The sequence below is a fragment of the Pongo pygmaeus genome, chromosome X (assembly GCF_028885625.2).
Source record: "Pongo pygmaeus isolate AG05252 chromosome X, NHGRI_mPonPyg2-v2.0_pri, whole genome shotgun sequence".
Classification (NCBI taxonomy): Eukaryota; Metazoa; Chordata; class Mammalia; order Primates; family Hominidae; genus Pongo; species Pongo pygmaeus.
Window position 1 is genome coordinate 19,076,124 of NC_072396.2, and position 23,384 is coordinate 19,099,507.

The 23,384-nt window shown below is 37.1% G+C and overlaps 1 protein-coding gene across 4 annotated transcripts in view; it reads left to right on the forward strand.

Annotated features, from left to right (window-relative positions):
- CDKL5 (cyclin dependent kinase like 5) overlaps positions 1-23,384 on the forward strand; it is a 227,464-nt gene that overhangs the window by 135,692 nt on the left and 68,388 nt on the right. For all 4 annotated transcript variants that reach the window (XM_054471950.2, XM_054471949.1, XM_054471952.1 and 1 more), the window contains 5 exons: positions 2,441-2,486; positions 13,303-13,439; positions 17,833-17,953; positions 19,888-19,947; positions 22,261-22,351. In XM_054471950.2, the coding sequence (XP_054327925.1) occupies positions 2,441-2,486; positions 13,303-13,439; positions 17,833-17,953; positions 19,888-19,947; positions 22,261-22,351 (455 nt within the window). The remainder of the gene's footprint in view (positions 1-2,440; positions 2,487-13,302; positions 13,440-17,832; positions 17,954-19,887; positions 19,948-22,260; positions 22,352-23,384) is intronic.

Below are 23,384 nucleotides of genomic sequence, written 5' to 3' on the forward strand. Positions count from 1 at the left end.
TTTGTAACAGAATTTGGCAACATCCCTGAATCAACAAGAAAATATTAACCCTAGTGGACCGGATTTCACTTATTAGAAGAAAACTTCTCTAATCTCATTGAATGCCAGAGAGGTTTTTTAAAATGATTTTATTTTGCTTTGGCAATGGGTGTAGAGTGAATATTCTTATACACTGCTGAAGGGAACTGTGACATGACTTTTTTTGGATGTCAGTTTGTCATTATATATTGGGAGCCTTTAACATTCATACCCTTTGAACCAATTATGTCACTTATAGAATTTACTCTGTGGAAATAAAGATGTAGATGTTGAAGTATGTTCATTAATAGACTTGTTAAATAGCCATCCATGAAAAATGGTGGTTTTAAAAATAACAGCTTGAAACGTTGCTTACATAATACAAGCGAAATAAAAACAACATACAATAAGATGTCCAATATTACTACTACCATTTGAGAAAAATTTACTGGAAGAAAATATACCAAAATATTAGCAAGGGTTAATTTTGTAAATGTCTTCTCTATATCCTTTTTGTACCCTTTATATTCTTTTTGTATTTTCTGTAATGAGTTTATATTATTTTTATAAGCAGTTTGAATACATGTGAAATGTTAAATTCTTTCCAGTATCTTCTCTAATTGCATGTGTTTTCCACTAAACACTGAATTGATTTAATGTAGAAAACTTCATCTGTTCGATTTCATTCTTTAAGTAAATACATAAACCATATCGGGGGAGGCAGAGAAAGTGAGTTTTGAGGAGAGAGGATTTTCATGGTATTCTTGAAAGGATAAATAAAAGAATAAACATTTTATTTGACCCCCATTACCCATCTGCTTTATACAGTAAATTGTATTTATGAGATGCCAGAGAAAAATAACTAATGAATTTATTCAGGGTGGTATAAATGTGCCAGTTACAAATTTAAATTCGTAGTCATATCAGTGGACAGTTTTGAACTAAGATCTTTTATAAAATCAGACAAAGTTTTAACGCTTAGGATGCAATGAAAGAAATGTATGTGGGAGTCTTTCAGTTAGAGTAGAATATAAGATGGAACACTACCTGGAACAATATTCATTTGAGATGTGCGCAGTTTTTCTCTATTCCTGGAAGCTACATCTTTGTGCTGTGAGAAAAGCAAGAGGAGGTTCCTGATATGGTCTGTCCTTTCAGTTATGCTGTAGGTAGATTGCTAGCTAGAGCCATTTGAAAAGGAGCAGGGTAAGAACATGATATCAATGTATTATGGGAGAGTAGCATACATGAAAGAGTCACCTTTGTACTACGTGGGATAATATTCCAGCTGATAATCTCCTGCATTACTTAAAATTGGCAGTTCTTCCTTCCCAATAATAAAATACCTGGAAGAAGGAGTTTCTTTAAGTCAGAAGATCCATTAATGTATAAATAAGGTGTACCCTATACATACAAGTAAGTTGTCTCTACCCTACAATCCTCTTCCTTCATTAAAAACAAAAACACAGTACCTTTAAGAAGTATCTTTTTCCTCCATAATTTATAACACTTGCCTGGTATTGTGTTTACTTTTAAAGTTTTTGTTTTGATGCAGGGACAACGTTTTATTAAATATTAAAAGATTTGATCTGAAAGTGTCCCCACTTAGAGTAAAAAAGAACAGGCCTGAGTCACTCAGAAGGCTTTTGCATGACATGTTGGCTTTGAAGAATTTGTATTAATTATTTTGCCAAAAGCTTTTTTATTCCTTTTATAGACCAGAATTGGATAAAAATTATTTAGTTTAGTGGTACTTAGTTCTTAGCATTTCCATTTCCTTTCCAGCCCTTGTTTTCTTTCCTCCCAACCAAAAACAACAAAAAAGATTTTCATATTTTCTTTTAAAGCAGAATTCTGTTATCTCTTCTGTTCAGAAGAGATAAGGGCAGGACGAAGGTGATGACTGGTATTTGGTGATGGAATGTTTATCTCACTTTGGATTTGCAGTGACCATCAATAGGGACGAGCTGGTGAAAATTAGATATGCTTGTTAGCATTCTGCTACCAGCAACTACTGTGTATTGGAGAGGCCCTTTCTTGGTCTTAGAAGGCCAATTAAAATGTGTCTCTGGACTTCAGAGGGCAGTACAGATGACAGTCTGCCACTCATCCTGGCACTTTTGAGTATCCTCAAGACATTGACACTAATGGTTTATGAGTTACGCATATTCTGTCACCATATCTGCTCTTTGCTCCACACCTTCTCGCTTTCTCCTTTTCCTTCCTTGACAATGTTTGTGGGGTGATAAGAAAGAGAATTTTGGAACCAAGAAATGAGGGGTGGCGGGGGAGAGGAAGATGATATATTTTTGACACTCTGGCTTCTTGCTACTCTGTCCCAGAATATACCCCCAGGCAATTGGAATCCCCAGTCGGAAAAACACTGGAGAATGACTTTCCTTCTGATTCTTTTCCCTTGCAGGAAACACATGAAATTGTGGCGATCAAGAAATTCAAGGACAGTGAAGGTAGATATATATATATATATGTCTGTATGTATGTATTTTTCCTTCTGTATAAAGTTTTTATACATAGAGTGTGAAAGAAGTGGGATCTAGCTGGTCAGACACTGTCTATTCCTGATATTTTGAAGTCACAGTCTTAGAAAGTGAATATAGCTTATTTCTTATGCTTTGCTTTCAAACGTTTAGTTCCTTTTATGTGAATCTTTTCAAATCTCATGATATCAGAAAATTCATCTTTTTATTTTAAGGTTGCAATCAGCATTGGAAATCTTGCTCCAAAGGCTGGTTAGAAGGCATGTCGTTTATGCTGTTTCTAAATATTATTAAAATAAAAAAACTGGCTTCAAGTAAATACTTCTGTGGGTCCACACAAATAGAAAGTACTACGTGAAAGATTTCAGTATTGGTTACTGTGATCTCCAGCTCCTAGTCAGAGTTAGAAATACAAGGATATATTGAGGGATTGATTTTATATTTAGAATAATGCATTGAGAGAATAAAAGCTTTTTAAGAAGAAATACTATGCTTAGGGGCCTTCATCACATCCAGACCATTTCAGACAGAGTTGTAAAATTACCCCATGCTGGGCAAGAAAGTTTAAAATAATGCATTTCAGTAGTTCATTAGTTTTAAAATCTAGACCGTTGGCCATCCAAAGATAGCCAAATAGAGAAACTGATAACAAAAATAGATATGGCCTTTAAGGTGCTCTAGACAACATTTTTTTCAGACTTTTTGGACTGAGACCCACAGTAGAAATATATTTCATATCCTAACCTAGTGTCTGCACACATATGTAACACTATATGTAAATGAAGCAAAAATGTCACGAACTTCATTATATGAATGTGAAGCTCTCTACTTTCTGTTCTTTCCTGTTCATATAAATGCCTATTGTGACATCAAATAGATTGATTTCACTACTAGTAAGTCAGAGCCTGCTATTTGAAAAACTGTGGTCTAGGAGTAAGAAGTACCAACACAGCATCAATCTTCATATCTAATCAGAAGTGTGGAAATAGCAGTCATAGCTTACCTTCATCAGCGCACATACCCTAAGTGATGTAAGACACCAGCCTCTATATTTATGAACAGTTTCATCACCCTCACCTCAGAGACTTAGCAAACATTAAATAACAAAAAGGGGCTTGCTCCAGGAGAGATGCAGTAGTATTTGATGTAATCCATCTCTGATGTGCTAGTTACATGAAACACATGCATATCAGCTGGGAACTTTAGCAGTCATTGTATGGGCAGGCTTAAAGGGAAGGTAAAAAGTGGAAGGTAAAAAAGAACTTTTTGCTTGTTCTGGGGGGACAAAAAAATCTTGCTTCAAATGGGATATTTGTGGTCTAGCAGGAAGCAGTAGCCCCAGGCCATCCCACTGTGATACCATTGGAAATGAGCTCTTTGAGCAGTGACTTTGGGTCAACAGGTGGCTGAGAGACAAATGGTGATTTCCTAAAAAGAATGGTTGCAACAGTAGATCAAAGCACAACCTTCGCATGCATGTAAAGGCTTCTGGCTGTGCATTCATCTTTCAGGGCATATTGGCAAGCATCAGTTACCACCAAAAATAATAACTGTCATCAAATTTTGTAAAAAGTACAATCTAGGCCATGTATGCCATCTTTTTTTGTTTCTGAGACAGGGTCTCACACTGTCACCCAGGCTGGAGTGCAGTGGCGCAATCTTGGCTCACTGCAACCTCCACTCCCCGGGCTCAAGTGGTTCTACAGCCACAGCCTCCTGAGTAGCTGGGATTACAAGTGTGCGCCACCGTGCCCAGCTGATTTTTTGGTATTTTATTTGTAGAGACAGGGTTTCGCCATGTTGTCCAGGCTGGTCTCAAACTGCTGAGCTCAAAGTGATCCGCCTGCCTTGGCCTCCCAAAGTGCTGGGATTACAGGCGTGGGCCACCTTGTCCAGCCCCATTACTTTCTTTTTAAGTAAATACCATGTTCTTTATAATCTCTGTCTTGTGCATACCAATTCTTAGCTTCAATTATATATTTTTACCTGTGTTAATGATACCTTTAGAGTGGAAATCTAGTGTATCCATTGAAATTCATTGAGCACTGAGTGAAGTGCTGTAAGAGCTGAGGTGTGGATACTTTCAAGAAGCATATGACCTATTAGGAGAATTAAGACCTGCAAATAAATAACAATAAAACACAGTAGAAAACAGTTATTGCCTGAATGGAGACATGTAACTTGGATCATTTTGAGGTGAGAGAAACTGTTTCTGGACATGATGTCGGGAGTTCATGAATAGTCTAGACATGGAAAACATTTGATCTGCCCTTATTTTATTGAACCAACAAAACATTAATCTGCTCTGCCCTCATCTCTGCCAGACTGTTATCACTCACCATCCCTCAGAGGCATGCAGCCTTATCACCCACCCCACCTTGTCAATGACACCTACGTACCACCTACACATACTTCTAGAGGGATACTTCCAAAACATTTCTGTGCTAGAACCCAAAGACATAACCAATTATTCATAAACTTTTTCATTCCAGTCTGGCCCACTTACCTACTGTTTACATTTCTCCCAGGGAGATACTACTACTCTCTTTTTTTTGTCTTTACCCTTTTCCTCTGGCTGGAGTAGTGTCTTGCTTAATGGAAAAAAAGGGTACAGGTTTGGTGAACAACTTGTTTGGAGTGTGAAGTGTATATAGATAGTCTCATTCAGGTGAGGATGTCTATTCAACCCCTGTGTAAACCATTTAATTCTCAATCAGTTTATTATCTTAAATTTTAGCCAATTATAATAAAAAACAGAGTGTCATGATAATATTGCCCTCATTGTCATGTAGCTCTCATTAATCCCCTTTATTAGTTATTCTTGAAATATTCGTTTGATATTATGGCAGTGATTATCTAGATCTAATGTTTAAAAGTCTTAGTGAAGATAATGAAATAATCCTGTAAAAATATTGTTAACTGAAATAGGATCTGCACTTGGTCTGAGCCATGTTCAAGGTAATCCAGTGCAGATGCTCCTTGACTTGTGATGAGGCCACATCCCAGTAACCTATCATAAGTGGAAAAAATTGTTAGGTACAAAATGCTTTGGCTGGGCGTGGTGGCTCACACTTGTAATCCCAGCACTTTGGGAAGCCGAGGCAGGAGGATTGCTTGAGCCAGGAGTTTGAGACCAGCCTGGGCAACATGGCGAGACCCTGTTTATACAAAAATTTTTTTAAAAAATTAGCCAGGCGTGGTGGTGCGTGCCTGTAATACTAGCTACTCAGTAGGCTGATGTAGGAGGCTCGCTTGAGCTCAGAAGGTTGAGGCTGCAGTGAGCCGTGATCATGCCACTGCACTCCAGCCTAGGCAACAGAGTGAGACTCTGTCTCCAAAAAAAGGCTTTACTACACCCAACTTACCACACATCATAGCTTTAGCCTAGCCTCCTTTAAACATGCTCAGAACACTTATGTTAGCCTATAGTTGGGTAAAATCATATAACAAAGCCTATTTTATAGTAAGGTGTTGAATATCTCATGTAATTTATTGAATACTGTAGTGAAAGTGAAAACCAGAATGATTTTATGGGTATTCAAAGTATGGTTTCTCATGAACGCATATGGCTTTCATGCCATTGTAAAGTCAAAAAATCGAAGCCAAACCATCGTAAGTCGGGACCATCTATTCTCTCACTGATATCACGGAATATTTTGTGAGAATATATGTTAATTTCTGGTAGCTTTAAAAGATTATGCTAATGTCCTACTTTCTTGTTAAATTCATATGTCTTCACAAATTTATGTAAAATGTTTGTGAAACTATATTTTGTTAGACTACTATTTAGTTCAAGAAGTGTTTATTATCCCAGGATGATAGATCACTATTTAAAATGGGAATCAAAATTTCATAGTAAATAAAAGTTTATTTTGGGACTTTAAGTGGGTAAAATGAAACTAAAATTATGAAAATAAGTTTATAGTTAACACAAGTTAGGTTATAGTAGTAACTAATATGCTATTTCAAGAAAGAATCAAGTGTTAACCTTTTTGGGAGGAGGAACAGTTTTTACAGTAAAATTGTAGGCTAGGCCAATGAATAGCTTCTGCAGTAAAGAGGGTCATTAAGAAATATACAAAAAGCTTTGTCAGTTTTCTCTTTTTCTTTTTTTATTCCTGTCTATGTGTCTTCTTTTTCAGGCTGTGTGTGTGTGACAGGGTCTTGCTTTGTATCCCAGGGTAGAGTACAGTAGCATGGTCATGGCTCAGTGCAGCCTTGAACTCCTGGGCTCAAGCAATCTTCCTGTCTCAGCCTCCCAAAGTAGCTGGGACTACAGGTGTGCACCACCACTCCCAGCTAATTTTTTCATTTTTTGTAGAGGCAAGGTCTCGCTATGTTGCTCAGGCTGGTCTCGAACTCCTGGGATCAAGAGATCCTCCTGCCTCAGCCTCCCAAAATGCTGCGATTACAGGCATGAGCCACCAAGCCTTGCCTTTTCGAGGTTTTTATTTTCTAGTTGTTAGCAGATACAATTCTATCAGATAATTTATCAGTGTCTTTGCCTGTGATTCTCTCTGAAAGACTTTGACACCCTGACTTGGGGATATAGACTCCTGTTAAAAGGGAAGAATGTTTGAGTAATGAAAAATTTTGTCTGAGCTTACTTCATTAGTTAATTTTTTCTTGTTTTGATGACTTCTGTTTGTTGACACTTCATAAATTTGGAGTCTGTGATAATGAGTTCTTTAAGATAACCCTAAATGATGGTATTATAAGTTTGGCTATTAAGTTCCTGCAGAGAAATTTTATCTAGTAAACACCTGACCAACCAGAAGTCTCCATTGTATTAGTTCTGCTCATTGTAATAGTTCTGCTTGTTATTTGGATTTTCTGAGAAGGGAAAAAATGACCATAGACCATAAAGATACTAGAGATTATTTAGTTAAAAGGTACTTTTCAGACTATGTATAAATTATAAATTTAGTCCAATTCTTCTACCCTTCCTATGACTCCCATCTTCTACAGTGAGATTTGATGTTCAGATGATAATGTATCACTGTTGTTTTGTCAACACAAGTACAAGTGTCTACTGTCCTCAATTTATTAAATAACCCAAGAGCGCTGATTTAGATTATATAGCTTTGGACCAGCAAGAATTCAAAATATTGTCTGTCCAGCCTTTACTTTAGGAAAACCTGTTGTCTAGAATTTATTTTTGACATACATTTGGACCTTCTTTTTGCTTCTTTAGACTTTTCCATCTTTCCTTAAATTAAGGTGATGGAGTGAGGGGAGAGCCTCTCTGCTTGTCACTGGGCCTCTGTGCATGGCAAGGAGGCTGACTCCAGGGAGCTATACAGTAGTCTACATTTAAGATGAAACTTAGGTTGTGTCTCTGCTTTTATATAAAATAAAATTACTTGCATTTCGTATTCTGCTGAATGTTTTCTATAAAGAACTATTTTCCTCTTGGAATGGACATATTCTTCTTAATTATTAGAAAACATTTAATTGATCATCTGTTCTGTCTTCTAATTTATTTTATTCTTCTGTTTACCCAGACACTGGAAAGCTCTATACTGATCTCTGGATCAGGAGTACTCTGGTCTCTTATTTTATATAATGGTACAAAACCAGAGTTCGTAATCTGGAGTCCTTAAATTCAAGAGCCTGATTTCTGTGTGAAAGAGGCCTTGAAACAAAAACTCCAACCCTTGATTAAACAAAGAATTTGATTAACTGAGCTTGAGCATTCTGGCTAGTCATGATTTTACCACACTTCCTTTTCATGTTCAACATGGACCTCCTTCAGACTTCAGGGATTCTTCTAGGATTTGGTGATCATTTTGCATCTTCTGTGATTTAATAAATTTCTACTGTGCTTTTACCTGTTCTTCATCTCTAAAGATTGGAGGGTCCTCATCTTTTTGGTGTATGTAACAGTAGCACTAGCATTCAAACTCCCTCAGCCACATTGTCTGTCTATTGATGTCCCTTCTTCAATAAGAGCAACCAGACTCAAATATGGTACCCCCGTGGTTTTGATCAAGGATGGGTTGATTTTTCTTTATCAGTTTATCTGTGTAAAGGTCCATTTGGGGTGGGGGGCTCTTTGGCTATACAAAAATGTCAGGTTTGTGATTTCACAAAGTAGGTTACAGCTATTCCTGGATTTCCTTTCTAAGCCCACAGTTCTTTAAAAATAGTTACAATAGAGTTTCTGCTCATCTTTAGATTTTTCTCTTTTCATCAGTTATCTTTGAATCTCCTTTTCTCCTGTGATCTTTCTTCTTAAGAATTGTTCTCTTTAGCAAATCGCTCTTGATTTTTAGGTGTGTTAACTTGCCTTACTGGTAAGTTTAGAAGTAGGACAGTTTTTGGGTTGTTTTTACTTAACATCCTTTTTCCACCCTGCCATTTTGTCCTCACTCAGTGGGGTTTCTATATATCTGCACATAACTCTATCAGAGTTGATCCTGCATTCAGCTAAACCCCCTCAGTGGTAACTGATGACAAGGTGGGTCAGCATGCACATAAGCAGTTATCACATAGAAGTATGGACTCGGGAAGAGTCCTTCTGAATAATCCAGTATAACTCAGCCCCAGTATACAGATGATGGACCTCAGGCTCAAAGTTGCATAGCGCGTATGTGAATAATTGCAACTAAAATGCTGACCCAGGATCTTTGTTGAGTTTTTCTTCCACCCATACTATGCCGCCTTGCCGTTCAGCTAAACGGTAGCATAGTTATACCTGAACCTGGGTACTGTGACTCACTTTCCAAAACTCACTGTATTGTATACTATGCCACCTTTGTCCCTGTGTTCTACTCAGACTATGAAGTAGAATAAGACCCTCAGCTCATGCACCCTGAGAAAGTTATCCTTTCTAGACTTGATTTCTTCATTTGTAAACTGGAGCCCAGCCTTGATAAAGAATCCTAGCCTAGACAAAGAATCCACGGGGATTATTTCAACTAGATGGCAGTGATTTTTGTGCTCATTTCAGTGGGCTGTACTACCATCCTTTGAAAATGCCTTACTGAATGCTTTTTGCAAGGCATTTTGTAATGCCTTGCAAAATGCTTTCCTACTTTGTGTACCTCTGAGAAGAGAAGCCTGTGTAATTGGAAAGTGCCTTCCTTTTCCCCTCATCTGGTAATTTAGTTGACAGTTTTCATCATAAAGTGCAGGGCAGGCCAGGAACCTTCAAAGTACTTAGAAAAACAAAATTATAGGATGTACCCAGTAATAATGAAGAGTGCCCATTTTGCTTGAATTTAGGGAATTAACTCCACTTCCTGCCTGTTCCCATTCATTGCAATCTTAGTGCTCAAGTGTTTACCTCAACTTTTAATACTATGACTGGCATAAAGTAGAAAAGCCTTTATTTCCTAAAAACAGCTGCTCCAATGAGGTTGTTTGGGCGCTACATTCTAGGTAATTTTGTGTGCTGCTTTTTGATGATTCATTTATCTTCTCTAACCATTGTTAAGTGGAGTCAATACAGATTCGAATAATGTATGTATAACAAAGCAGCCAAGTTCCATGAGGTTTAGGCTCATAATCAATACAATTTTAATGAAAAGAAATAATAGATTGTTAGATTTGAAAAAGGCAATAGGATTTTTGGGAGATGGAGGCATTTATTTGTTTCTTTTACTGATGAAAAGTTAAGTGGCTTGCCTAAAGTTGCATGGTGTACTGTTAGTTGATTAAAAGACTTAGTCCAGAATCTAGGTCTCCCTAGTCCTGGTCCACTGTTCCTTCTACTAAAACCATCCTGATGCGGCCATTCTGAAGAGGGTTTATTCATTAGCAAAGTGAAACTGCCACAAGTTGGTAATAAATAATAGTACGATGTTTTTTCATTTGCATTTCCAGTACCAAGAATTCACCAAGCATCATAGCTTATGGATGCTCTTAATGATTTTATTTCTCTTTAGGTATTTGTGTGCATGTACTTGTGTGTGTTCTTGACCCTGAGCACTGTCAGAGTTCTGTATCCTCCATTGTTTCTAATCACATACTGTAGAAGACACCTAGGGACAGAGGTGAATAGGGAGAAGAGAAAATTCAGTTTATCGTACTGCCTGATAAGCAGTGCTTGAGGAAATTGACAGTGCTGTAAGAAAACTGAGAGGCAAAGTGCCTATTGTTTGCCCTCCCATTGCTGTGGCTGAAGTGAGGAAGAGTTAGGCATGTATGAGCAGAGATTTCCTTGTGGCCACAGGTGAAGCATTCATGTAGGAAGAATGTATTGATCACCTCTCCTTGTGTCAGGTACAGTCCTCGTGTATATTGTTGAGCAGAAGAATTGAGTCCTGTCCTCCATGAGCTCTTGATTTAGCAGGGATGGCTGCATAGATTGTATACCACTAAGCAAACAAATATATCAAGAAAAATGGTAAGAAGTTCTGTGAAAGAAAAGTCGAGAACTGTGATAAGGAATAATGGGGATGGGGGCCTACTTGCTTTTGTGGTCTGGGAAAGGCTCTGGAGGAGTGACATTTAAACTAAAACCTGAAGGAGCAAGCCCTGTCAAGAGCCTATGTAATAGACTGAGCATTGTAGGCAGAGGGAGCAAGTCTGAAGGCCATTAAGGTGGAAAAATGAAGTCTGGGGCTATTTTGGGAACTGAAAGATGGAGGTGAGGGAGAGGGACATGAGATGGGGATGGAAAGGCAGGCACGGACCAGGTCATGAGTAATCAGTAGACTTGTCTCTTGTTAAATTAGTCCCGTGTTAGATCATTTGTTTCTTAATTGAGATCTGTGTGTTATTCTGTTTCTTAGACATAGATGGATTTTAGTTTGATTACCCCAACCTTGAGTAACTCGGAGGGGATATTAGAGAAGCATGTTCTCGATCTTCCTTCTTTAGGAAACTGCTGGTGTTCCTGTGCTTCAGCAGCTGCAGCTACCTTAGCATTCTAACAGTCACAGAACACCACTGCTCTGGCTCAGCCCCAACTTGCAGAACACCTGGACCTTTGTCCCCTCCCAATCCTCTAAGCTACTTTGGGATGTCCCCGATTGCATCTCAGACATTCCCCCACTGCCAGGTGACATCCACTGTCATGCTCTTTTCCCTGTAAGTACCCAGTTCCCTGTTGACCGCCTTGGTGTGAGCCAGGTAATTCGCTGCTTATGCCACAGTTGGCCTTTCCTACTGCTGGTTCTTGTCTTCTCATAGGCAGTATCTCTCTTGGTCCTAATCTGTGTTCCAGTGTTCTCCAACAGCTTTCTGGCTAAAGTAGAATACTTCATTTATGTAACCAGTTCACAAGGGAGTGTTGACTCTGTGCTCCCAGTTTGTTACGGATACTCGGGTGCTACAAAGTCCTTGCTTTTAAGTCATTCCCTTTTCTTTAAACTCAGTTTGAGTTGGGGGTTGGGAAAGCGGGCTGGGATAGAAAATAATCTGAGGAAACATTCCTGGCTCTACATTTAGAATCTTCCCTCTCCCTTTGGAATCCATTCAGCCTTTTTCCTCCTGCATGCCTTGCTTAGAGAGCCTTTCTTCTAGAGGGCGTATCTAGTAGGCTTCCGTGCCCCCATCTCCACACTCCATTTTCCTCCTTCTCACACTGAAAGACGTGTCTAATCCTGAGGGTCACACAGCTCTCAAGCTAGGATTCTGGCCCTTACCCAAAAGCTTGTGGCTACATGTGTTTTAGACTTCATAATTTTTGGATTTTAGAATGGATGTGTGGCATGTTATAATGCACAGCACCCAGTAATCAAGTAGTATTTCTATAGCACAACATATGAATGTTCATATTAGATTGGATAAACAAAGACATTAAGTAGTCTCCTGTCAGTTCAGGTGTTACCTCTCAGTGAATTTGCCCCAAACTTAGAAAAAGCTTTCAGTTTTTAGACTGTGTTTTGGATTTTGGACTTGCAGATGAGGGATTATGAACCTGTATCCTGGTACATATATGCAAAAACATGGTAGTTAGGATTTCCCGGGTAAATCTAAAGGTATAATAAAAACTCGTTTAAATAGAAATATTATTTTCATCACTTCCGTGCCAATTAATCCATTAGAGTTAATATGACTTTTGTCCTTCCTCCATAACCTCGGAGATTATCATGAATGAAGTTGATGGTATGGAAGAGGGTCTATTGGTTCAGCATAAGTTCTCCATCCCAGAACAGCTACACCATCTGGGATGGACAGATGGACATGCCACAGGGAGGACAGCAGGAACCTACAGCAGCTGCTGTTCAGAGAGAAGATTAGACACTGTCAGAATTCCCTGCAACTTGGCTGTGACTTGAATTGTGGATGCTTGGCGCATGACCCCTGCTCCCTGAGGTGACTCATGCAGCCTGAGGAATAAAATGCTCTTTTAGGCCAAAGTTTCAGGCCATCCTTAAAAACATCAGCTACTACAGATGCTGGCTGCATAGAGGTTCCTCTGCACACTGACACTTGTGATTCCTTATGGCCCTTTTAATCTCTTTCCTTCCTTGTATAGAGTGTTATAGTTCAAATGACGATGGATGCATATGTTGTATCTGTAAGTGTGTTTTTATACATACACGTAGTGAAAGAAGTATAAGAAAATTTTTATACATACACATAGTAAAGGAGTGTAAGAAAATATAAGCAGGAAGTCAAGTTTGTGCTGATCAAGTAAACCCTTTCTTCGATTTTCTTATTCTTGATCCTTTCAACAAGAAAACGTGTTATTTAATATTCCATTCTTGGACTTCTTATGCAGAAGTACCCAAAGTGGAAGGTGAAATTGGGATGTTTTCAGTGTTCTTGGAATTCTTTGAATAGTAGCTTGAAAGTTTTCATTTTAGTCTCTTCACCATTGTTTACATTCTAGAAAATGAAGAAGTCAAAGAAACGACTTTACGAGAGCTTAAAATGCTTCGGACTCTCAAGCAGGAAAACATTGTGGAGTTGAAGGAAGCATTTCGTCGGAGGGGAAAGTTGTACTTGGTGTTTGAGTATGTTGAAAAAGTAAGTCGTTAATTGTCAATGTGCACATTTGCCCGATTCTTTTATTTAAGGCTGTTTCTGACATTATTTAAGAAAGTACTATTATCTAATATGGCTTATCAATGTACTCATAATCTGAGAACTTTAAAAATGAAAGTGTTGTTAATAATCATTAGAAATTCTGAAATATATTTAAGAATTTTGTACAATTAAACTGTATAGAGATAATCATAAGTTTAAACAATATACTGATTTGGCTTCTGAAGTCTTAAACTCTATGTTCAACAAGTAATTTTTAGACTTGACTTAACTAAGCCTAAACTGAGGGAGAAACTGGTAAACTGACAGTGATGGTACAGGCTGGAAGAGGCCGTATAAGATACCACACTGAATCAGACCTAGGCTGGGGAATGAGTGGGCCCAGGAAGCAGCTTATGTGAACTGCCAGTGCTTTGGCTTTATTTGAGGGAAGCAGCTGTGCCAGGAGGCCTAAGGTGAGGCTTGAGGTGGTAGATGAGACCGTAAGTCAGTAATTGCAAGCATCGGAAAAAGAAAGAAAAGCATGCATTGTTTGAGCTGTCTACACTTGCCTTAGCTTGTATTGAAAAATGTTCAACTTGTTGATGACAATTTTAATAACATGACCTAAGGGCAAATGTATGTTACAGTAATCAATAATGTGTGCCTAGAAATTTCTTGGAGAGGGGCCTGGTGCAGTGGCTCACACCTGTAATCCCAGCACTTTGGGAGGCTGAGGCAGGCAGATCACTTGAGCCTCAGGAGTTTGATAATAGCCTGAGCAACATAGTGAGACCCTGTCTCTAAAGAAAAAGAAAAAGAGAAATTTCTTGGAGAGCAGCTGACCTACAGCAGTTGTTATGGTCAAAAACTTAAACAGATAAACACTTTAACAATAGTAGAAGAAACTGGAGCGGGGCAAACCTTTAAGCAAGTTTTCTTGTGAGTAAATAGGTGGCTCCTGCCAATTCCTATGCTGTTGTCCAAAGAAGGTTGAAGCGGGAGAGGTTTATGTTTGCTGCAGGTCTATACCCAGGTGCTTGCTATACCATAAATGACAGAGTATCAACATTGTCATAACCAAATGGAAAGCAGTATTGCCAGGGTAACTGACCAGTAATGTGGCTTTGAATGTATTCAGCCTTTACAAATTGTTTTTTGAATTAAAAAAAAAATACATATAATAATTTCCTTACTAGAAAAACTGGAACGGTACTAGAAGGTTCTTTGTAATCTTAAACCACTGCTTTATGTTCCTTTTCCAGAATCTGTTTTAAGTTTCTTTTTCTGTGTCAATTTATACATTCCTCTAAGGTACCTTCCACACCAAAATAAAACTGAAAGTTGTTTTTTTAAAAAAAAGTTCTATTAAAAAAAAAAAGGATTGCTATATTAGGATTCCAGGGGAAACCAGATGCTCTTTATTTTTTAAAAACTTTTTAGAGATGGGGTCTCACTATGTTGCCTAGGCTGGAGTGTAGTGGCTATTCACAGGTATGATTATAGCACACTGCAGCCTCAAACTCCTGGGCTCAAGCAAATCTTTCACATCAGCCTCCTGAGTCGCTAGGACTACAGGCGCACGCCACCATGCCTGGCTGCTTTTTATTTTTTCATTATCATAAATAATCATGCAGTTTGTAGTTTTCACTACCAAATAAGAAAATGTTGACATCTCTTTTAGTTTATCCTTTTTATTTCTGTTCTATTCATGGTAGATGTTCATTATTAATAATAATTTAATATAACAAATGGAGAAGTCACCTCTGTGTATCTGTTTCCTCACTGGGAAAGGCAATTTTGTGTGTCTGAGATCTCCCTGCTGGTAAATGGCTGAGCTGCTACTAGAACTCCAGTCTTCTGACAGTCAGGCCTGAGATTCTTCCCCCGACCCTGTGGTTCTTAGGTAGAACGTGACTGTCACATCTGCCTCATTAGTGGCAGTGCGTCATAATTGACAGTGAGTCTCAGGAGAGCAAGGAGAAAGTTCTGTAAGGGATAAGGGGCTGGTAACAGAGACCCAGGATTACAGAGGCTTAAAATAGAAGTTTCTTTCGCCCTCACATATTAAATACAAAGGTAGGGCAGTACAGGACTAGTGTGGCAGCTCTGCTCCACCACACCAAGGTGTGACCCTTGTCCTCAAGGTCAGGATAGAGTTCCAGCTGTCATATCCCATTGGCCAGGACATAGTTGCATGACCACATTAGCTGCAAGGCAGAAGAGAAATGTACTCTTCGTTCTGGGCAGCTAGGCCTCCACTTGAAAATTGTGTTCCTGCGGAGTAAGGGAAGACTGGATACTGGAGGACAATATCTCTGCCACTGAGGAATTTAGAATAGAATATGAAACAAGAGATACAATTTGTTTTCTATATTACAAAGCCTTCTTATTCCACCTGTGCATTTGGGACCACCTATGAATTTGTTAATTGAAAAAGAGAATTCAAATGGAGAATCAAAAAACGATGCATACATACTTAAAATGTTTATTTTAATTGGAAACATAAATACTGTATGTATTCATTTACCACGCTATAAAGGTAGGGTCAAGGCCTTTTGCCTATCGCTCTTCTGAAGTTCTGATTGGTCTTTTTTACATACATCATACTCGTAATGCATCTTTAAGGTAAAGCAAATGTGCAAAAACATCTGCAAAGGAATCTCAGTGCAGAATCCTTCATTGGACATGCTTATCCCCACTAGCACCCATTCCTTGCCAGTGTTTTGTAGTTGTCTCACATTTGATTAGATGGCAATAAGTTTAGTGGCTTTTGATTTATTAAGCCTTTCTAAAGTATTCAACTTTGTTTTCTTATAAACGGCAACTCTTTTTTTAAAAAAACATTATTTCATTTGTTTATATGGTATTTAATTATATTAAAATAACAAGTGCATCTGTTATAAATAGGCATGGGAGTAAATACAACTGATTCTTGATAGGTATACAACTTGACTGGTGGGAACAAAACTGTGAGGCCAAATTAGAGCAGTGATTTTCTAACTGGTCTTATGGCCCCTTCACACTCTGAAAATTATTGGGAACCCTAAGAGCTTTTTATTTATGTGTATTTTATCTATTGTGTTTCTCATATTAGTCATGACTGAGCAATATAAAAATATTAGTTCATTTTAAAATAACAATAAACGTATTGCGTGTTAACATAGATAAGTTTGTATGTCAGTTATTCTTTCAAGTAAAAAATGGCATTCCACATAAAAAGCAGCTCATTCAGCTTGCATCTCAGTCCTCTAAGTGCTTTTCCTCAGGACAACCATTGGACAGATGGTGCATGTGCAGCAGAAGGCCTTTATGTGCAGTCTGCCATTTTATCATGCAGATTCCAAAAAAGACATGTACTCAAGAATTGAAATTTAGTCAAAGTAATATTTTGTACTGCTTCATCAAGGATGTCCTTAACTAAAATGTCTGTTTTCTTTTTTAAAGGCAAGGTTTAATTGGATTAAAGAATCCAATGCCTTGATTCATGCTGAGGTGCCAGCAGTTTACCCATTGTTGCTTTGTACCATTAGTGTAAATGCCAACACAGTGAAAAAGGCAAACATCACAATCTTATTATGAATATAGTTTTGACTTCATGGGCCCTCCGCAAGGTCTGAGACCCCACAGATCCACATGTTACACTTTGAGAACTGCTGTCCTGGATGGTTGCTTACAAATAATAAGCTATGATTGTACCATGGGCCTTGTACTTTACAGTGGGAAAGGAGAATGGTTAATCTGGGAATTCAATAGAGACTGGCTAAGTGGAATTTCTACATAATAAAAAATTTTGCATGAATTTTAGTTATAATGGTCTCTGACTTCAAATTAAGGTTTTTGAATATTGAATTGTAGGGGGTCTGTGACTCTTTATTTCAATAGTATTTTCTGGCCTGTTTGAATTTTTGTACTAAATGTATTGATCGTTTTTAATTTTAGAGATCTTTTTTTTTCTACTAAGAATATTTCCCGGATCTTCCAGGTGTATTTTCAAGGCTTGATTTTTATCACAAGATTCTGTTGCAGAGATACAGCACACTGTGTTTAAAAAGACTCTTTCCCCCCTTTATACATTACAGTGTCATATTTCTACTTTGTATTGCTTTTCTCTTCTAATTATTCTAAAATAATGCCTGAAAATCTTTAGGGAGAGTGAAAAGTATACAGGGTTATTATTTGGGGTAGCATTAAGGAATAGTAAAAATGGAATTCCTCATAAAAGAAAGCCCCAATTTTAATGCTGATTCAGCATGAGAAAGTTGTAGATAGAAAGCAAAACAATAAAAAAAATGCTCTGTATTGGATGAATTATTCTAGACACTTTGTAAAATTGTTAATACATAATTTACGGGCCTACCTAATTTGGGAAATAATGGCTCTATTTAATTTTTAGAATATGCTCGAATTGCTGGAAGAAATGCCAAATGGAGTTCCACCTGAGAAAGTAAAAAGCTACATCTATCAGCTAATCAAGGCTATTCACTGGTGCCATAAGAATGATATTGTCCATCGAGGTGAGTATGAGATTTTTAAAATGGAAAATATTAAAACATCAAATAAAGTTAAGAGTATTTCACATGTTACTGTCTTTAAGAATATTTTCATAAGCATTGGCATTGCCATTTAAATTAAATATATTTTGAAAGTACAAGACATGAGAAATATTTGCTCTCCAAATCTCCTTTTCTATCACCAAAAGGATGGATTACAAATTTATTTGGATATTGTGGTGAGATCTTTACATTTGTATAACTATTATAGATCCACTCCCAACTGTAGAAATGCCTAGTGATATAAGAGAACTCAACAAATGTGAACTTTGAAACTTACTCGGGGATAGGAGAAGAGCAAAATGTTGATCTCTATAGCCTTGGTCCTGCAGGTAGACCAGGTAATGTGAAACAACTCTGAATCAGGCTTTATATAGGTGGTTCCTAAGTCACTGGCCCCTGTTGGCGCTCATGTCTCATTCCTTCTTACACCAACAATCTCCAGTATGTATCTTCACCTCCTAATTTTCCCTACCCCTTAGTGAAAAGTGTCCATTGTCTGCAGTTGCAGGCATGATCAACCTTGCATAAAGGTCATAATTATACTCCCATAAACTGTTTTGTCCTTTACTGCCATGAAGTGGGTGGTTTATAGCAATGAAAGGGAAATTACTTGCTCAGCATCAACTTTGACTCTACACCCATTATCTTCTCCTGATAATCTTTCTTGCATTGGAGAGTTTTACAGTAGTGGGACACAAATTGATACAACAGTGACCCTAAATATTTATTTAAAAAATTGCAGTATCTACTTTTTGTCTTTGGATTAGCAGATAAAAGAATGCTACATTTTAATTTACCTATATACAAATGCACAAGGATATCACTTTAAAAATATTCTCACTTGTGAGAATAGTTTAAAGGTCATATGAAGAATGCCATCATCTTTTATTCCTAGAAACAGTTTATATTTCTCTTGCATTTGACTCTCATAGCAGTTACCTTATCAAGATTGTTGGTAGCATGGGTAGATCTCCATGTCAACTGGACATCCAGTGTCTAGGGTAATGATTCTAGTAACAGTCTATACTGTAGTTTGGGGATATTAATGAGGAGCTGAGTTAGGTGCATTTCCATCATGATACTGTGATTTGATTACATGCATAGTGAATCAGTGGTTGCAAATTAATGGTAGAAACCATGATTTGAAATCTACAGATTTCACTACCTCTGCCCTTTCTCCATTTGCATCTCTACCATATGATATAGATCATGGGTATTCTACTTTAAAAATACAATTGTGAGATGCCTCCCAAGGAGAGAATTCAAACATTTTCTGTGAATTTCTGCTTAACTCCCACCACATCTTCATAACATCCATGGAAAAAATTAGAAATCTTAATTTGATTCATCCAGTATGGCTTCAGCATTAGACATTGATAATTGTGAACCATGCAGAAAAGCTAAAGAGACGTAAATATAGAAATTATGTAGAAGAATGTAACAGAAAGCATGTCTTGTATTTCTTTTCCAGTAAATATAATGCTAGCTACTTATTCTCATGTATTTTTAAAGTATCTTGTGGGTGTAAACATTTTATATTTCTATCTCCAAAAATTTGTATTACTAGTATTTTATGAAGTAATAATAGGTTTTTGAAATGTGTGGGCCTATATTTAATTATTCTTAAAATTCTTTCAGAGATCCGACTAATCCTTTTAATACTTAAAGAGGAAAAAAATATTTTTGAAGTTGTGGTCTGCATGTTTCTGAAAAAGAAATTCATTGAAACTTTTATGTACCAGCATAAAATGTGTTACTTTTCTTTTTGCTGCCACAGTTTGCTATTCAAATTACTCTAGATATTTCTAATTAGATGCTATTACAGTGATCTAACAGTGTCAATCAGGAGAACGTAGAACATTTTTACTAATTTTTTTTTTATCTTGACACTCCAGATATAAAACCAGAAAATCTCTTAATCAGCCACAATGATGTCCTAAAACTGTGTGACTTTGGTAAGTTAAAAAGAAATTAAGTCCTGGTACTTACAGAATTAATTTATTGTAACACATAGGTAGCTTTTAAAGGAATATTAAAAGTAATTGTCATGTTTTGACTTAAATTGGTAGAGGAACATTCTTTTGAGTCATATGTTGAAAAATTGATTGCTGGAGGAGTACTGCTCTCTTCAGAGTATTGTCTATTTTTAAAATTTTATCATGGTTTTTGTTTAATCAGAACTAATTCAAAGCAAATACACCCATATGCCCAATATCTAATGACTTCACAAAAATTTTTTTTAATGTTGATAGTTGTTCCAGGTTTAATCATGAACACTAAAATATTCCTCTGTAAATACACATAAGTATTTTGTATATGCAATTGTTATGTATCTATAAAGTCAAAAGACATTTTTAGAACATTTTCATTTGTTCCCTCTAAATGTTCAATGAATGGGGTTAGTAATTTATAATATTACAGCTTTTGATTGAATGTATAGGGAAATTTTTTTCGTCGTACTCTCTCCTAGTAGAAAATTGTCTGTGTCTTACATGTAGATAACTCTGTATTAAGCTCTATTAAACATTTAAATTAAAATAATTCAGAAAAAATTTTAGATTGTATGTTAGGGTCATGGGTCACTTTTTAAAATAATAGTTTTGCCAAACCTGTATGCTGAAAAATAAACACTTGATTTTTTAAATGTCTTTTTTCATATATTTAAATATAATCACAAATACAATGTAAACCTCCACATATAACTAAGAATCCATCTCCTTATAAGGAAAAATTAGATTAGATTAGTGCATAGGAGATGAATTACACAAGCAAGAAATAGAGGCATTGTCAAAATTTGCTTCGTAGAATGACCCATTTTGTCCAATGTAACAATTGGAAGCATATGTAGCTATTGTCACTCAGTATTTTCAAAGATTTTGAATTTGATTAACTTGTTTGCCTGAGAAAAAATGTTTTACAGGACTTAATTTTCTTCATATTTTATGATAAGGAATGGTATGTAAAAGAGTCTATGTCCTAAATTTATAAAGAATGTACTTAGGAAAAAGGAAATATTGAATACTGGATCTGAAAGATTTTAATTGTGGCATTTTTAGCGTTTTGTTAGGATTATGATTTTCAGGAACAGCATCTGTTTCTGATTTCCTGTCCATAATTGTGATTACTACCCAAAGCAGAGACTTAAGTTACTGAAAATATAAAGCAAGTTATAAATATAAAAGAATGCCTATAGAATGGTTAGTCGTAGGAAGAGTACTCCTGGTCTGGCATTATTTCTCAGAGAAAAGACTGTTGTAAATGGTCAGGAAGTTCCTCCTGGCAGCACCACATGCGGTATCCTGTGTCCTGTGTATCCCTAGCAAGGACTTCCTAATTGCTTCCCCTCCCAGAGTACGCACTCCTTGGTCTGACTTGAAGAACCCCATTCAAAAATACAAATATTTCTTCAAAGCGTGTCTTATGAAGAAACATTGATTATCTGAAGTTAGGGGTTTTGTTTTATGCTGGGATTGTTTTTATTTTTTACCGTTTCATTTTAAGAAACGCTATTTTCCATGTCTCAAAACTGACGTACACCTTATTTTTACTCTTAATTTTAATGTTCTGATTCTCTATGACTATTCATAGTGAACCTATGTTGTGTTTGGTGAGTTAGATGGGTGATTAACTTATCCTCCTACCTTATTTTGTGGCTTTGCAGTAGCCCTAAAACCTTTTCAAAGGGTGGGGGTAAAAGTAGTGGTAGAGTCTGTAATTGGTAACTAAGATACCCCTAATATGCTCAGTCATTAGGAGATGATAGTAATTTTGGCCTGCTTTGTTTCCGTCACTGTTCATGTAAAGGCTAGAATTGCTCAGCAACAGTACATATGCAAATACTGTGTAAGTGCCACATAGCAAAATTAATGACTGTCTACAATATGCTAGTTTGACTTTGATTTTGATTTCTAGCTTTTGTGGGGACTTTATTTCATTTTTTTCCTAAGGTTTGCATTTATTGGGAGAGCTGATTTAAAAGTATGCTCTGAATAATTATAAAAGCATGGGATGACTTCGAAAACACGGTTTTCTTTAGCATAGTGAAGAGACTGGTTTTGTAGTGAATACATTGTATGTCTTTCAATTGACATGGAACACTCTACTAACTTTTTAAGATAACAAGGATATTATTAATAAATAGCCCATGCAAGAACAGTCATTACATTCTTTTGATGTTGTTTAAAGTATTACTAGCGCTGAAATATTTTGCCAACATGAATTATTATTTCTTTTTCAAAGTTACAACTTTGGACTTTACTATCTTTCAGGTTTTGCTCGTAATCTGTCAGAAGGCAATAATGCTAATTACACAGAGTACGTTGCCACCAGATGGTATCGGTCCCCAGAACTCTTACTTGGGTGAGTTACCATCCCAAAATAGAATGACATTTCCACATCTGCTGATTCTATTGTCATTTGCTTTGAGTTCATCTATGGAAAATAAGAACTTAAGTTAATTAAATGTGTCAGTTACATATTGCAGTATAACAAACTACCTAAAACTTAATGGTATGAAACAAGCACTTTTTTGTTTGCTCACAATTCTGGGTGTGGGGGAATCACCAGTTTGAGTTCAGCTGGGTGGTTCTTCTACTGGTCTCTCTTGGAGTCACTCATGAAGTTATAGTCAGCTGGTAGGTCATCTGGGAGCTGGTTAGTTTAGGGGTCTCAGCTGGATCAGACCGTCTCTGATCCCTGGAAACTTATCCTCCAGTAAGCTATTCCAAGTTTCTAAGTGTGATAGTTGGAGAATTCTGTGCTATAAGAGGGTAAGCCCCAAAGCAACAGTAGCTTTCAAGCCTTTTTTTGTATGGCTTTTGCCTCATTGGCCAAAGCATGTTACATGACCAACCCCTAATTCATGCTATGGAGAAATAAATTCCACCTCTTGATGGGGCAAGTGGCAGAGCCATATTATAAAATGGTATATGTATGGAAATGGAAGAAATTAATTGTAGCCATCTTTGCTAATAAACTTCCACATTAAGAATGTGAGTATCCACACAGTTTGACATTCTGGCTTATCTATTTGTTCATTTATTAATTCATCAAATACTTATCAAGTATCTCTTATGTCCAACCACTTTGCCAGGTACATAGAGTAGATATTGAACCAGACTGAGCACAGTGGCTCACGTCTGTAATCCCAGCACTTTGGGAGGCCAAAGCCAGCAGATCGCTTGAGCTCAGGAGTCAAGACCAGCCCGGGCAACATGGTGAAACCCGGTCTCTACAAAAAAATACAAAAATTAGCTAGGCATGGTGATACCTGCCTGTAATCCCATCTACTTGGGAGGCTAAGGCAGGAGAGTCACTTGAGTCCAGGAGGCAGAGGTTGCAGTGAGCTGATATCCCACCACTGCACTCCAACCTGGGCATCAGAGCAAGACTC